The following is a 15,486-nucleotide window of genomic DNA, read 5'->3' on the forward strand; positions in this document are numbered from 1 at the left end:
GAGTCTGCCAAGCGGCTGAATCCTAGACAGGCTCGTTGGTCGTTGTTTTTCTCCCGTTTTGATTTCGTGGTCTCGTACCTGCCGGGATCGAAGAACGTGAAAGCTGATGCTCTTTCTAGGAGTTTTGTGCCTGACTCTCTGGGAGTTTCAGAGCCGGCTGGTATCCTCAGAGAGGGAGTGATTTTGTCTGCCATTTCCCCAGATTTGCGACGAGTGCTGCAGGAATTTCAGGCAGATAGACCTGACCGTTGTCCACCAGAGAGACTGTTTGTCCCAGATAGATGGACCAGCAGAGTTATTTCCGAGGTTCATTCTTCGGTGTTGGCAGGTCATCCTGGGATTTTTGGTACCAGAGATTTGGTGGCTAGGTCCTTCTGGTGGCCTTCCTTGTCGCGGGATGTGCGTTCCTTTGTGCAGTCCTGTGGGATTTGTGCTCGGGCTAAGCCTTGCTGTTCTCATGCCAGTGGATTGCTTTTTCCTTTGCCTGTCCCGAAGAGGCCTTGGACGCACATTTCCATGGATTTTATTTCGGATCTTCCAGTCTCTCAGAGAATGTCTGTAATCTGGGTGGTGTGTGATCATTTTTCTAAAATGGTCCATTTGGTGCCCTTGCCTAAGTTGCCTTCCTCCTCCGATTTGGTCCCTCTGTTTTTTTCAGAATGTGGTTCGTTTGCACGGCATCCCTGAAAACATTGTGTCTGACAGAGGATCCCAGTTTGTGTCCAGATTTTGGCGGACCTTTCGTGCTAAGATGGGCATTGATTTGTCTTTTTCGTCTGCCTTCCATCCTCAGACGAATGGCCAAACCGAGTGAACTAATCAGACCTTGGAAACTTATTTAAGATGTTTTGTTTCTGCTGATCAGGATGATTGGGTTACTTTTTTACCATTGGCCGAGTTTGCCCTTAATAATCGGGCTAGTTCTGCTACTCTGGTTTCACCTTTTTTTTGTAATTCTGGTTTTTATCCTCGTTTTTCCTCGGGTCAGGTGGAGCCTTCTGACTGTCCTGGGGTGGATTCTGTGGTGGATAGGTTGCAGCAGATTTGGGACCATGTGGTGGACAATTTGAAGTTGTCACAGGAGAAGGCTCAGCGCTTTGCCAACCGCCGTCGCGGTGTGGGTCCCCGACTTCGTGTTGGGGATTTGGTATGGCTGTCTTCTCGTTATGTTCCTATGAAGGTCTCCTCTCCTAAGTTCAAGCCTCGCTTCATCGGTCCTTATAAGATTTTGGAAATCCTTAACCCTGTGTCATTCCGTTTGGACCTCCCAGCGTCGTTTGCCATTCATAATGTGTTCCATAGGTCTTTGTTGCTGAGGTCTGTGGTGCCTGTGGTTCCTTCTGTTGAGCCTCCTGCTCCGGTGCTGGTTGAGGGCGAATTGGAGTACATGGTGGAGAAGATCTTGGATTCTCGTGTTTCTAGATGGAGGCTTCAGTATTTGGTTAAGTGGAAGGGCTATGGTCAGGAGGATAATTCCTGGGTTGTCGCCTCTGATGTTCATGCGGCCGATTTGGTTCATGCCTTCCATGTGGCTCATCCTGGTCGCCCTGGGGGTTTTGATGAGAGTTCGGTGACCCCTCCTCAAGGGGGGGTACTGTTGTGAACTCTGTTCTTGGGCTCCCTCTTGTGGTCACAAGTGGTACTGTGTGAGTGCTATCTTTGGGCTCCCTCTGGTGGCTCTTTCTGTCATTCTGCGGGTCTGTGGCTGGGATCAGCTGTCTCGTTATCTGCTAGTTGGTTTCCTATTTAGCTCACCTGGATCTTCAGTTGTTGCCTGCTGTCGATGTATTCAGTGCTATTCTGATCTCTCCTGACTACATTCGTTATCTGTCTCTCCAAGAGAAGCTAAGTTTCTGTTTGTTCATTTTTTGCTCATCAGTGTTCAATATGTTTCTTGTTTATGATGAGTTTTGTCCAGCTTGCTAATATGTGATTTTCTCGCTTGCTGGTAGCTCTAGGGGGCTGAGTTTCTCCCCTCACACCGTTAGTTGGTGTGGGGGTTCTTGAACTCTCAGCGTGGATATTTTGTATAGGGTTTTCTACTGACCGCACAGCTTCCTATCTATCTTCTGCTATCTAGTGATTAGCGGGCCTCATTTGCTAAATCTGTTTCATTTCTACGTTTGTCTTTTCCACTTACCTCACCGTTATTATTTGTGGGGGGCTTTCTATATCTTTGGGGTTATTTCTCTGAGGCAAGTGAGGTCTTTGCTTTCTCTCTAGGGGTAGCTAGTTTCTCAGGCTGAGTCGAGACGTCTAGGAATTCTAGGCACGTTCACCGGCTACCTTTAGTGTGTGCGGTTAGGATCAGGATTGCGGTCAGTCCAGTTACCACCTCCCTAGAGCTCGTCCTATGTTCAGTTACTTAGCTGGTCAGTTCTGTGATCCTCAGCCACTAAGGATCATAACAGGGGGGTACTGTTGTGAATTCTGCTTTTGGGCTCTCTCCGGTGGTTGTAAGTGGTAATGCTGCTGTCTCTGGATTGCAGCCTTGATTAGGTGTATCCGCTGATTGCAATTCTGACTGGGGTATTTAGGCTTGCAGGATTCTTTAGTCAGTGCCAGTTGTCCATTGTTTTTCGAGGTTATGTCCTTGCCTGGTTCTAACTGCCTTGCTGCCATATCTACAAAAATAAGTGTCTGGCTTTCTGGTTTTGTTTTTGCACACATGCTATGTGTTTGATTACTTGTGCTATTCATTGTTTTTTTGTCCAGCTTGATTGTGTCAGTATTTTCTCAGTCTGGTTGGATTCTCAGGAGTGGCAGATATACATTCCATGACTTTAGTTAGTTTGTGGAACTTTTGTATTTTCTGCTGTGGATATTTTTGATTAGCTTTTAATACTGACCGCTTAGCATTCTGTCCTATCTTTCCCTATTTAGCTAGCGTGTCCTCTTTTGCTGAAATCTGTTTTCCGCCTGGGTGTCCTTCCTCTCCTATTCACAGTCAATATTTGTGGGGGCTGCCTATCCTTTGGGGTCTGCTCTGAGGAAAGTTAGCTTTCCCATTTCCATCTATAGGGGTATGTAGTCCTCCGGCTCTGTCGAGGTGTCTAGGGTTTGTTAGGTACATCCCATGGCTACTTCTAGTTGCGGTGTTAAGTTCAGGGATTGCGGTCAGTATAGATTACACTCCTCCTGAGAAAGTCTCATGCCGTTCCAAAGCCAACGAATCATAACAGCAGACCCTGTATTATAAGGCAGCACCCCATAGGCAGACCCTGAAGTATAAGACAGCACCCCAAAGGCAGACTCTGTAGTATAAGGCAGCATGCCCACACAGGCAGACTGTGTAGAATAAGGCAGCACCCCCCACAGGCAGACTCTGTAGTATAAGGCAGCACCGCTCCCACAGGCAGACTCTGTAGTGTAAGGCAGCACCCCCCTCACCACAGGCAGACTCTGTAGTATAAGGCAGCACCCCCACAGGCAGACTCTGTAGTATAAGGCAGCACCCCCACAGGCAGACTCTGTAGTATAAGGCAGCACCCCCACAGGCAGTCTCTATAGTATAAGGCAGCACCCCCCACAGGCAGACTCTATCATAAGGCAGCAACCAATAGGCAGACCCTATAGTATAAGACATCACCCCATAGGCAGACCCTGTAGTATAAGACAGCACCCCCCACAGGCAGACTCTGTAGTATAAAACAACAACCCCTACAAGCAGACTCTGTAGTATAAGGCAGCACCCCCCACAAGCAGACTCTGTAGTATAAGGCAGCACCCCATAGGCAGACTCTGTAGTGTAAGGCAGCACCCCATAAGCAAACTTTGTAGTATAATGCAGCACCCCCATAGGCAGACTCTATAGCATAAGGCAGCCCCCATTGGCAGACTCTGTAGTATAAGGCTGCCCCCCATAGGCAGACTCTATAGTATAAGGCAGAACCCCTTAAGCAGACTATGTTATAAAAGACAGGACCCCATAGGCAGACTCTGTAGTATAAGGCAGCACCACATCTGCAAACCCTGTAGTATAAGACAGCACCCCATAGGCAGACTCTGCATTATAAGGTAGCACCCCATAGGCAGATCCTGTAGTATAAGGCAGCAGACTCTGCAGCAGCCCATAGGCAGACTATGTAGTATAATGCAGCAACCAATAGGCAGACCCTGTAGTATAAGACAGCACCAATAGGCAGACTCTGTATTATAAGGCAGCACCCCATAGGCAGACTCTGTAGTATAAGGCTGCACCCCATAGGCAAACTCTGTAGTATAATGCAGCACCCCCATAGACAGACTCTGTAGTATAGGACAGCACCTCATAGGCAGACCCTGTAGTATAAGGCAGCAGACTCTAGTATAAGGCAGCACCCCATAAGCAGACTCTGTAGTATAAGGCAGCAACCAATAGGCAGACCCTGTAGTATAAGACAGCACCCCATAGGCAGACCCTGTAGTATAAGGCAGCACCCCAGAGGCAGACCCTGTAGTATAAGGCAGCACCCACATAGGCAGACTCTGTAGTATAAGACAGCACCCCATAAGCAGACCCTCTAGTATAAGGCAGCACCCCATAGGCATACTCTAGTATATGACAGCACCCCACAGGCAGACTCTGTACTATAAGGCAGCAACCCATAGGCAGACCCTGTAGTATCAGACAGCACCTCATAGACAGACCCTGTATTATAAGGCAGCACCCCATAGGCAGACCCTGTAGTATAAGACAGAACAACACAGGTAGACCCTGTAGTATAAGACAGCACCCCATAGGCAGGCCCTGTAGAATAAGGCAGCACCCCATTGGCAGACCCTGTAGTATAAGTCAGCACCCCATTGGCAGACCATGTAGTATAAGACAGCACCCCATACGCAGACTCTGTAGTATAAGGCAGCACCCGCCACAGGTAGACTTTGTAGTATAAGGCAGCACCCCTCCCACAGGCAGACTCTGTAGTATAAGGCAGCACCCCCCTCCCCACAGGCAGACTCTGTAGTATAAGGCAGCACCCCCACAGGCAGACTCTGTAGTATAAGGCAGCACCCCCCACAGACAGACTCTGTAGTATAAGGCAGCACCCCCACAGGCAGTCTCTGTAGTATAAGGCAGCACCCCCCACAGCAGACTCTGTAGCATAAGGCAGCAACCAATAGGCAGACCCTGTAGTATAAGACAGCACCCCATAGGCAGACCCTGTAGTATAAGGCAGCACCCCATAGGCAAACATTGTAGTATATGACAGCACCCCATAGGCAGACCCTGCAGTATCAGACAGCACCTCATAGGCAGACCCTGTATTATAAGGCAGCACCCCATAGGCAGGCCCTGTAGAATAAGGCAGCACCCCATAGGCAGACCCTATAGTATAATACAGCACCTGTTATGGACCTGGTGGTTAGGAGCACCCGGAACGACTTGATGGTTAAACTAGAAATAGGGACAAGCTCTGGGGAAGTGGGAACTCTGCTGACCGCAAACCCTACTCCTATCACACACACTAGAAATAGCCGTGGAGCGTACCTAACTCTCCCTAGACGCCTCTTCACAGCCTAAGAGCTAACTACCCCTAAAGATAGAAATAGAAGCCTTACCTTGCCTCAGAGAAATTCCCCAAAGGAAAAGGCAGCCCCCACATATATTGACTGTGAGTTAAGAGGAAAGTCACAAACACAGAAATGAAACAGGTTTTAGCAAAGGAGGCCAGTCTTCACTAAATAGTCAGAGGATAGAAAAGGGAGCTATGCGGTCAGCACAAAAAACTACAAAAACCACGCAGAGTATGCAAAAAGACCTCCACACCGACTCACGGTGTGGAGGTGCAACTCTGCACCCCCAGAGCTTCCAGCTAGCAAGGAAATATCATGATAGCAAGCTGGACTAGAATTTAGCAGTACTAAGAAATATATTCAGGAAGCAGTGACAACAAATGAACTTGCAGGGACTTAGCTTCTGCTGGACTAGACAGATCATCAGAGAAGTCCAAGAGAGATCTGAACCAATACTGAGACATTGACAGCTGGCATGAAGTAACGATCTGAGTGGAGTTAAATAGGGAAGCCAGCACAGCAATAAACGAGGGCAGCTGGGAAAGCCAACCTCAAGGACCAGCAGTTCCACTCAAAGCCACCAGAGGGAGTCCACGGACAGAACTCACCAAAGTACCATTCATGACCACAGGAGGGAGTCCAAGAACAGAATTCACAACAAGCACCCCATAGGCAGACCATGTAGTATAAGACAGCACCCCATAGGCAGACATTGTAGTATAAGGCAGCATGCCCACACAGGCAGACTCTGTAGTATAAGGCAGCACCCCTCACACAGGCAGACTCTAGTATAAGGCAGCACCCCTCCCACAGGCAGACTCTGTAGTATAAGGCAGCACCCCTCCCACAGGCAGACTCTAGTATAAGGCAGCACCCCCCACAGGCAGACTCTGTAGTATAAGGCAGCACCCCCTCCCACAGGCAGACTCTGTAGTCTAAGGCAGAACCCCCACAAGCAGACTCTGTAGTATAAGGTAGCACCCCCCTACAGGCAGACCCTGTAGTATAAGGCAGCACCCCCTCCCCACAGGCAGACTCTGTATTATAAGGCAGCACCCCCAAAGGCAGACTCTGTAGTGTAAGGCAGCACACCCCCACAGGCAGACTCTGTAGTATAAGGCAGCACCCCCTCAAAGGTAGACTCTGTAGTATAAGGCAGCACGCCCCCACAGGCAGACTCTGTAGTATAAGGCAGAACCCCCACAAGCAGACTCTGTAGTATAAGGTAGCACCCCCCTACAGGCAGACCCTGTAGTATAAGGCAGCACCCCCTCCCCACAGGCAGACTCTGTATTATAAGGCAGCACCCCCAAAGGCAGACTCTGTAGTATAAAGCAGCACACCCCCACAGGCAGACTCTGTAGTATAAAACAGCACCCCCTCAAAGGTAGACAGACTCTGTAGTATAAGGCAGCACGCCCCCACATGCAGACGCTGCAGTATAAGGCAGTACACACACCCTGCCCCCCCATAGGCAGACTCTGTAGTATAAGGAAACCCCCCTTCACAGACAGACTATGTAGTATAAGGCAGCCCCCATAAAGAAAAACAAATACTCTTTTTCCTGGTTCCTGTGCTGCTCCCTGCTCCCACTTACCTTCGGACCGCGGGTGCTGGGCAGTGACGTCATCGCGCCCCCTTTCAGTGTCGGTGTCAGTGACATCAGACGCTGACAGGGGGATGATGGGAGAAGGAGCATAGCGCTCCTTTCCTCATCAATGCGGTCAGCTGCATCAGCTAAATGCCGATACAGCTGACCATGCGATGACAAGCGGGGGGCCACTGCTGGCATCGGCCCCCCATAGCAGCCGGGCGGCAGAGCAGGGAGATCATGTCTCCCTGCTCTGTCACAGAATGTAACTTTATCGGTGTGCTGTGCACGCCAATACAGTTAAAGTAGCATAGCTCCGGGTGGGCCCCCTCTGAGCACCGGGGCCACCGCCCCCTCTGCCCCCCTGGTAGCTACACTACTGTCTTAACCACTTACCAACATATGATGGATGCTTGCGTCATATGCCAGCTTCCAGAGTTTGACTGTGTTTTTTAGCCATCATCTGCCTCTAACAGCCGCTGGTGTAGCATAACTACGCCCATGGCTGTTACTGGAATTGATAACCAATGCATGCTCAGTTCAGAAGGCATTGGCCCAGCCCCTGAAATGGACATCACTGATGACACTTAGTTTCAGAGTTAGAAATTCTGCTACGGCAGTGATAGCAGCCCCGGCCCTCTGATGACGTTCTGTTTGAGTATTCCAGCATGCACTAAGGATTCTCAAGCAAATGGATCTGAACAAACACATCCTTTTGGCAATAGACCATAAGATTGAAGTTCTACATCAGAATTAGATACTGTTTAATTAATTTACTTGTTAGTGTTTATACAGATTGTGAAATTATTGTATTTCATTAATTATTTTGTTTGTTTGTGTTTATATAGATTGGATGCATTTTTGATAGCAGTGTCTGGAATGAAATTACTGCGATCCTGTTTCTGTAATCCTTCACAGCAATATATCACATTAGGATTTACAGTTATACTTTTTCAGTTTGATTACAGTTCTATTTCGGAAAGTTTTTTATTGGATTTTTATTTTATCTCTATCCTGTTTTACAAGGCAAGTATATTGATGTATATGTATTCATCTATCTATCTACAGCACACATGTCAAACTCTGGCCCATGGGCCAAATCTTGCCCGCAGAGTGATTATATTTGACCCATTCTCTTCTCCATCATTTTCCCTCTGAGTCTGATGTCTCAGCGCAGCAGGCGCGATGACATCTTTACAACGCACCCACTGTTCATTGTAGGGGATCAGAAGATGCACTGCAGAGACTGAAGCAGTGGGGGAATAAGTATAGGTGAGTATTTATTTATTTTATGTGGGGCCCATTATACTGTATGGAACACTATGTGGGGCCCAGTATTCTGTATGGAACACTACGTGGAGGCCCATTATTCTATATGGAGTACTATGTGGAGCCATTATACTGTATGGATCACTATGTGGGGCCATTATACTGTGTGGGGCACTATGTGGGGGCCGTTATACCGTATGGAGCACTATGTGGGGGACATTATAGGCCAGTATAATGTCTGAGGGCTGTATGAGAATTATAGTGGAGCACTATGTGCGGCCATTATACTGTATGGAGCACTATGTGGGGGACATTATAGGCCAGTATAATGTCTGGTGGCTGTGTGGGGATTACAGTTGGGGAATCATACTGTGTTGGTATCACCATACTTTCCCAGGATGATTGAGGGTGGGAGGGTACAGTATGATCATCATGCCATGCCTGTGGTCGGTTGTTCTTCGAACAAACCATTTAAGTTTGATTGCATATGAAAAGGTTCATTGTTCTATTTGATGATAAGGAAACATTTCCTCTATTGTAGACATTTTAATAATTTTTAATAAATATTGAGATTGGCCCATGACTTTGTCCAAGCTTTTCATTTTGGCCATCTGTGTATTTGAGTTTATAGTTTAAACAATTGTGTGAAAGTGTTTTCTCTCTTCTTGATTTCCTATACTTTTGCATGTTTGTCACACTCAATTGTTTCAGATCACCAAACAAATTTAAATATTAGACAAAGATAACACAAGTCATAAAAAATGCAGTTTTTTTTAATGAAAGTCTTTATTATTTAGGGAACAAGAAATCCAATCCTACAGAGACCTGTGTGAAAAGTAATTTCTCCCCCTCCTTGAAACATAAATTAGATGGTTTATCACATCATTGTGAAGCTGAGTTCAAATTCCCTAGCCACACCCAGGCCTGATTACTGCCACACCAGATCGCAATCATGAAATCACTTAAATAGGACCTGCCTGACAAAATAAAGTGCACCAAAGGATCCTCAAAAGCTAGACATTATGCTGTGATCCAAAGAAATTCTGGAACAAATGAGAAAGAAAGTGACATCTATCAGTCTGTAAAGGTTATAAAGGCATTTGTAAAGCTTTGGGGTCCATGCTAACCAAGGTGAGAGCCATTATCCACAAATGGCAAAAACATGGAACAGCGGTCAACCTTCCCAGCAGTGTCTGGCTGACCAATATTACCTCAAGAGCGCAGCGACTTCTCATTCAAGAGTTCACAATAGACCCCAAAACAACATCCAAAAAACTGCAGGCCTCACTTGTCTTAGTTATGGTCGGTGTTCATGACTCCACCATAAGAAAGCGACTGGGCAAAAATGGCCTGCATGGCTGAGTTCTTAGAAGAAAACCACTGCTTAGTAGAGATATTCAAACCCGAACAGTAAAGTTCAGCGTCCATACCAAATGCCTACTGTTCGGGCATGAGCCCCAAACATGGACTTCTACCGGAAGTCTGTATTACAATTTGGGTTCGACACCCTGAACATCAGATGTTTCCTATGCTGTAGAACAGTGCAAGAAATACCAGAGGCTTTGATCAGCGCTAAGATTATTACCACTGGTCAAAGAGCTGTAGTTCATACGCTGTGAGAACAGACAAACAATGGATACTTGGGCCTCCCATTCACCTGAATGGAGTCTGGGTTCTGGTTCTGGTACCCGAACCAAACTTTTTAAAATGTTCAGCAGAACCCACCTGACCTTAACATCCATGGGTTCACCCATCACTACTGCTTAGCAATAGGAACATAAGAGCTCTTCTCAGTTTTGCCAGAAAACATCTTGATGATTCCCAAGACTTTTGGGAGAATACTCTGTGAAATGACGAAACAACATTTGAATATTTCGAAAGGTTTATGTACCATTACATCTGGCGTAGAAGTAACCCAGCATTTAAGAAAAGGAACATCATACCAACAGTAAAATATGGTGCTGGTAGTGACTAGAGATGAGCGAATATTTCAATATTTGATTCGGATTACGTTAGCTGAATTTGCAATATTCGCAGATTAATTCGTCAAATATTCGCCAAACGCCATTATAGTCAATGGGAGGCAAAAACAAACGCATGCACAACACCTTAGAACAGCCCCAAATGCTGCCAAAACACATCAAATGAGGGACAGACACCCTATATGTGCAGTATAGAGGTGGTGGGGGTTCGCTATGAACTGTTGGAACATGTGTCTCGTGAAGGCAGAGGTTGAGGGTACAGGTGGAGGCCCTAGAGGAGATAGAGGAAGCAGAAGCAGTGGAGGAAGTGCTAAATGTAGATGTTTGGCCTGCAAGTCTTGAGGATTCCAAGACTTGTGGAGCAGCGCCTGTCCCCACAGCCACCAGAATCACCCAGTGCCCAGTCAGCGAGATGTAATGCCCTTGGCCATGCTTACTCATCCAAGTGTCTGTGGTGTAATGCGCCCTGGCAGACAGAGATTTGGTCAAGGAAAGGGTGTTGTTGTCTGCTACCTGCTAGCGCAGCGCAGGCACAGCTTTCTTAGAGAAATAATGGCGACTGGGTAATTGATAATGGGGACTGTGACAGCCTTCAGCTTTCGGAAACCGTTGGTATCCACCAGGCAGAAAGGCAGCATTTCCATAGCCAACAAATTGGAGATGGTGGAGATCATCCTCTTAGCTTTTGTCATGCATAGGAAGAAGCAATCTTTTCTATGACCACAACTGTGGAACCGTGGGATGGCTGCAGTGCTGTGAGAGGGCTGGACCAAACTGCTGGACCATGAGAGAGATGCAGGCGGAGATGTTACTGTGGATTGAGAAACTTGTGGTGTGATCACTCTCTGAGATCGGTAATAAACAGCAGCCATGTCTGCTTTCATTATAGCTGAAGGTGGCCTCTCACTCAGCGTGACTCAAAAAAAATGGGCAGCATGGTCACGTCACCAGAAGAAAGCTATAACTGCGCAAATGCCACAAAGTTTCTCACCTACAATATGCAAAACAGCACAGAGACGAGCCTCAAAACTTCTGGAACAAGGTAATTTGGAGTGATGAGACCAAAATTGAACTTTTTGGGCATAACCATAAACGTTACTTTTGGAGAGATATCAACAAGTCCTATGATGAAAGAAACTCCATTCCTAGTGCAAAGCCTGGAGGTGGATTGCTGACGTTTAGGTGTTGTGTGAGCTACAAAGGCACCTATCAGTATGTCTTTGGAATGTGGGAGGAAACCAGAGTACCCGGAGGAAACCCACGCAAACACGGAGAGAACATACAAACTCTTTGCAGATGTTGTCGTTGGTGGGGTTTGAACCCAGGACTCCAGCGCTGCAAGGCTGCAGTGCTATCCACTGTGCCTCCCTGAGCTCGCCTTGGCAAAAAGCCAAGAAGAGTGAGCAGCTTTACCATCTGAGAAAATAAAGAACCTCATTCACAACTACCACAAAAGACTTCAAGCTGCCATTGATGTTAGAGGGGGCAATACACGGTAATGGGGTATGTGAACTTTTGATCAGGGTCATTTGGATTTTTTGGGCTGTCATTATGATTTAAATAGAGAAAACATTGTAATTTGACAATAAATGGCTTCCCCTAACCACTAACCATGAGTGGTGAAAAAGTTTTGGTGTTATCATTCATATTCTCTGAAAAACGGTCAAGAAAGCAAAAATTCAGGGTATGTAAACTTTTGAGCACAACAGTATGTTTAAGCATGGACTTGTGAATGAGGCCTAATTGTGACGCATGGTGATCTAAGTTCAGCTAAATTCAATTGAACCATTGGAAAGCAGCCTGTTAGTATAATAATTTTTACTTTTTTTATATTCTCTCATTCTCCTAGATATTGGACCTTCTTCAAAAGCTACAATATGTATTCACATATATTGCACCATGGCAGATAGCTTGGGGATCATCATTTCATGTATTTGCCCAGTTTTTTGCTGTACCCCGTATCCTTTTTATATGTGAACATAAAAAATGAAACGACAAAAGTAGCTAATGAAAAACTATAAACAGGCAAAATTCAATGCACAATTTAATATGTATGCAAGCTAACATCAATGTTAGCAATACATGTATGCATAAAATAATCCAGTTCAAACCTGTGTACCCAACATGAGTTTTTGGTGAGTTTATGTTGCATATTTTTGCTACGTCAATAACACAGCATCTAATTGTTCCATGAAAGTATTATAGGTCTCTCCTTAGTGTGTTATGTTTTAAAGAAAATTGCTTTGTTTTTTGATACTTCCTGGTATTTGGCTTTGACAAAGTTTTATTAATACAGTCATGTGCGGATTACTAAAAATTCATGTGTTTTTTACTTGCTGATTTTCTGCATCTAATGTAAGTCTATGGGGAAAATCTACACATAAAGCTCAATGTACAGTACCTGCAACAGAAACTAACATATAGTGGATTTTGAAACGCACCACAGGTCAGTTTACGATGAGTTAGAAAAAAGTCCATGAGATTTCCGTATATCACATCCACTTTACTGCAATTTTTTGACACAGCAACAATACTCACCAACAAGTCATTTTGAGCATACAGGCTTCTTGTCATTTATTTAGTTATGTATGGATTATCCAGAAGATAATGAGCATGCTGAAGAAGTGAAAACCCATAGCATGCTAGCTTTTTTCTCACTGATTTGTTTCTACTAAATGTTGATGCAGTTTTGAACACATTATCTACATGTACTGCACAATATTCTGTTGTGAAATTGTGGTGCAGGTGATGCATACTGCCCAAACCCTGGGCAGCACAGCATGTATCAGCCACTGTCATGTAAGTTTGACGCTGAGAGAATAATATGCTTTAAACTCCTTCACACCAAAGCTTGTTTTCACCTTTCTGAAGAGGCCAAATTTTCCAATTTTGACCAGTGTTACTTTACGTGATAATACCTCTGTAACATTTCAATGTATCTCAGTGATTCTGAGATTGATTTTTAGAGACACATTGTGCTTTATGGTAGTGATAAATTTAGGTCAATATTTTTTAAGTTTATTTGTGAAAAAATCAGAAATTTGGCGAAAATGTATAACATTTAGCAATTTTAAATCTTTTAAATTTTATGCCCTTAAACTTTATTTTTATTTTTTTACCTTGGGGACATCAACTTTCCTGATTTCTGATCTGAAACTCTGCAATGCTTTTGCATTGCAAAGCATTAGATCAGTGTCTCGCACACAGGAAGCAGGCCTGTCAGTTCCTGCTCTGAGCAGGAATTTACAGTCCACCGTACCTGGATGGCCCTGCAGCCATCTTTTGGCCCAGGGTCACCAAGAAGACCATTGGCACAATGAAATCACAATCACATTATGACGATCGGTCCAGAGAGGGAGCTCCCTCCGCTATGCTGATCGATGTTGCTGTCATTATTGACAGCGTCACCAGAGGGGTAACACTCCCGTGATCAGCGCTAGCACCGATCATGGGTGTTTCTCGTGGGTGTTTCTGCATACAGTCAGCTATAATATATAGCTGATGCCCACTGATCGTGCCGGGCTGGCTCTGCGATTGAGCTGACGCAATAGTCCAGCAGTACATGTTCAGTGATTTGGAGGAAAGCACCTCCAGAGGTGAAAACAAGCACAGCAGATGTTTTGAAGGGATTAATAGCTGCTGGGGACCAAGACGCACTGTTGACTAGTCGTACGAGAGACATCACGTTGGCTTTTCCCTGCCCGCTGATGATGACTGATAAGGCTCTGCCTATATGCTAGGCAGAGACTTGACATAGCACTTTACTCAAAAATCAGTCATCTGAATGAGGCCTTACAGTTACAGAAACAGTAGAGTGCAACCAGCTCAGATGTTTCTAGAATACTGACCACCTAGAGCCAAAACAGAGATTGATTAGAATAACCCTTTATGCACAATAGAACTTAACACTCAATTCAATCAGATTCAGGAATGCTGTTATTCCAAACATTTGCAACATCAATATTATCCTGCCCCTTGAGTCCTTTTCTTGGAAGTGTTATTTTCATTGCATCATACGCAAGACCAATAAAGTTTTGGGAGGAAATAAACAGGTAAGTATATAGAGCTGTATTATAGTGAATGGGGAAGCATGGTGGTTATCACTGTAGCCTTGCAGCTCTACTGTCCTGGGTTCAAATCCCACAAAGGAGTTAGTATGTTTTGCCTATGCTTGTGTGGGTTTCTGACAATAATCCAAAGATATATTGGGAATATATCCTAATGGTGACAGTGATGATGGAAATTGATAACGCTATAAAAGTGAATAAAATAAAGAAAAAATAAAGAAAAAAAATCAATTTCTAAATAGCGCCCGTCGCGCACAGTAGCAGCTATCATTATATATAGAGGTGATCCGATAGCTGCTATTGAGCAGGAGCTTCCGGGGCCATCTTGGAAATATTTTTTTTCTCTAGCAAGATGGCGCCGCCGGTGCCTGCACAATAACAGCTATCGGATCATCTCTATATTTAGTTGCTTCTGCACAGGCACCAAATGGATTTTTTTTTAATATCAGGATAACCTCAATCACACTAACTATAAACACAGTACACATGTGATTATGCTGCAGCGCAGGTACAGGTATGGGCACCTGTCTGCAGAAGGTTTTTTTTTCTCAATATACGCATATATGATATTCTTTATGTAAACAAGGGGGCAAATCACTGAGGGATCAGTGACTGGTCAACAGTCTTCAGTATCAATAGCTAATGAGAGCACGACATAAATCCCCCCACGGTCCCGCCCTGGAGAACGAGCATATCATTAACTCAAAACTGAAAATAAAGATAAAACAATAACCACAAGATAGATTTCATCAACCAAGGTATCATTTTAATCAGTATAACGGTGCTGACTTGACACTGTCTGTAGGTTACTGTTTACAATCCTAATGACAGATTCCCTTTAAAGCTGTCACGTTCAGGATAGGAGATACGTGGCCAGTTTGTGCATTTCGATCCGACATCGGACCAATTATCACAGACATCTGAAGGAGCCTTTTCAGATTTATGTGAGGCAGTAAGGGAGATCATATGCGAGGGTCAATATATATCCCCCAAGATGCGGACGGAGTACTATTCAACCCGCTGGAGTGCCTTTTATTCACAGCAGGATGCCTGTAAATAACAAGGCAAAGTTAAAGTGAGT

General features: G+C 45.1%; 1 protein-coding gene across 2 annotated transcripts in view; it reads left to right on the top strand.

Moving 5' to 3' along the window:
* Positions 1 to 15,486, top strand: part of LOC143804781 (pecanex-like protein 2) — a 1,087,275-nt gene that overhangs the window by 750,202 nt on the left and 321,587 nt on the right. Inside the window, exons 20-22 of one of the 2 annotated variants that reach the window (XM_077283212.1) lie at positions 7,936 to 8,113; positions 12,188 to 12,296; positions 14,261 to 14,390. The exons of the other annotated variant lie outside the window; for it this stretch is intronic. Of the exons in view, the coding sequence (XP_077139327.1) occupies positions 7,936 to 8,113; positions 12,188 to 12,296; positions 14,261 to 14,390 (417 nt within the window). The remainder of the gene's footprint in view (positions 1 to 7,935; positions 8,114 to 12,187; positions 12,297 to 14,260; positions 14,391 to 15,486) is intronic. 2 annotated transcript variants of the gene reach the window in all.

This window comes from Ranitomeya variabilis, chromosome 2 (assembly GCF_051348905.1).
Source record: "Ranitomeya variabilis isolate aRanVar5 chromosome 2, aRanVar5.hap1, whole genome shotgun sequence".
Classification (NCBI taxonomy): Eukaryota; Metazoa; Chordata; class Amphibia; order Anura; family Dendrobatidae; genus Ranitomeya; species Ranitomeya variabilis.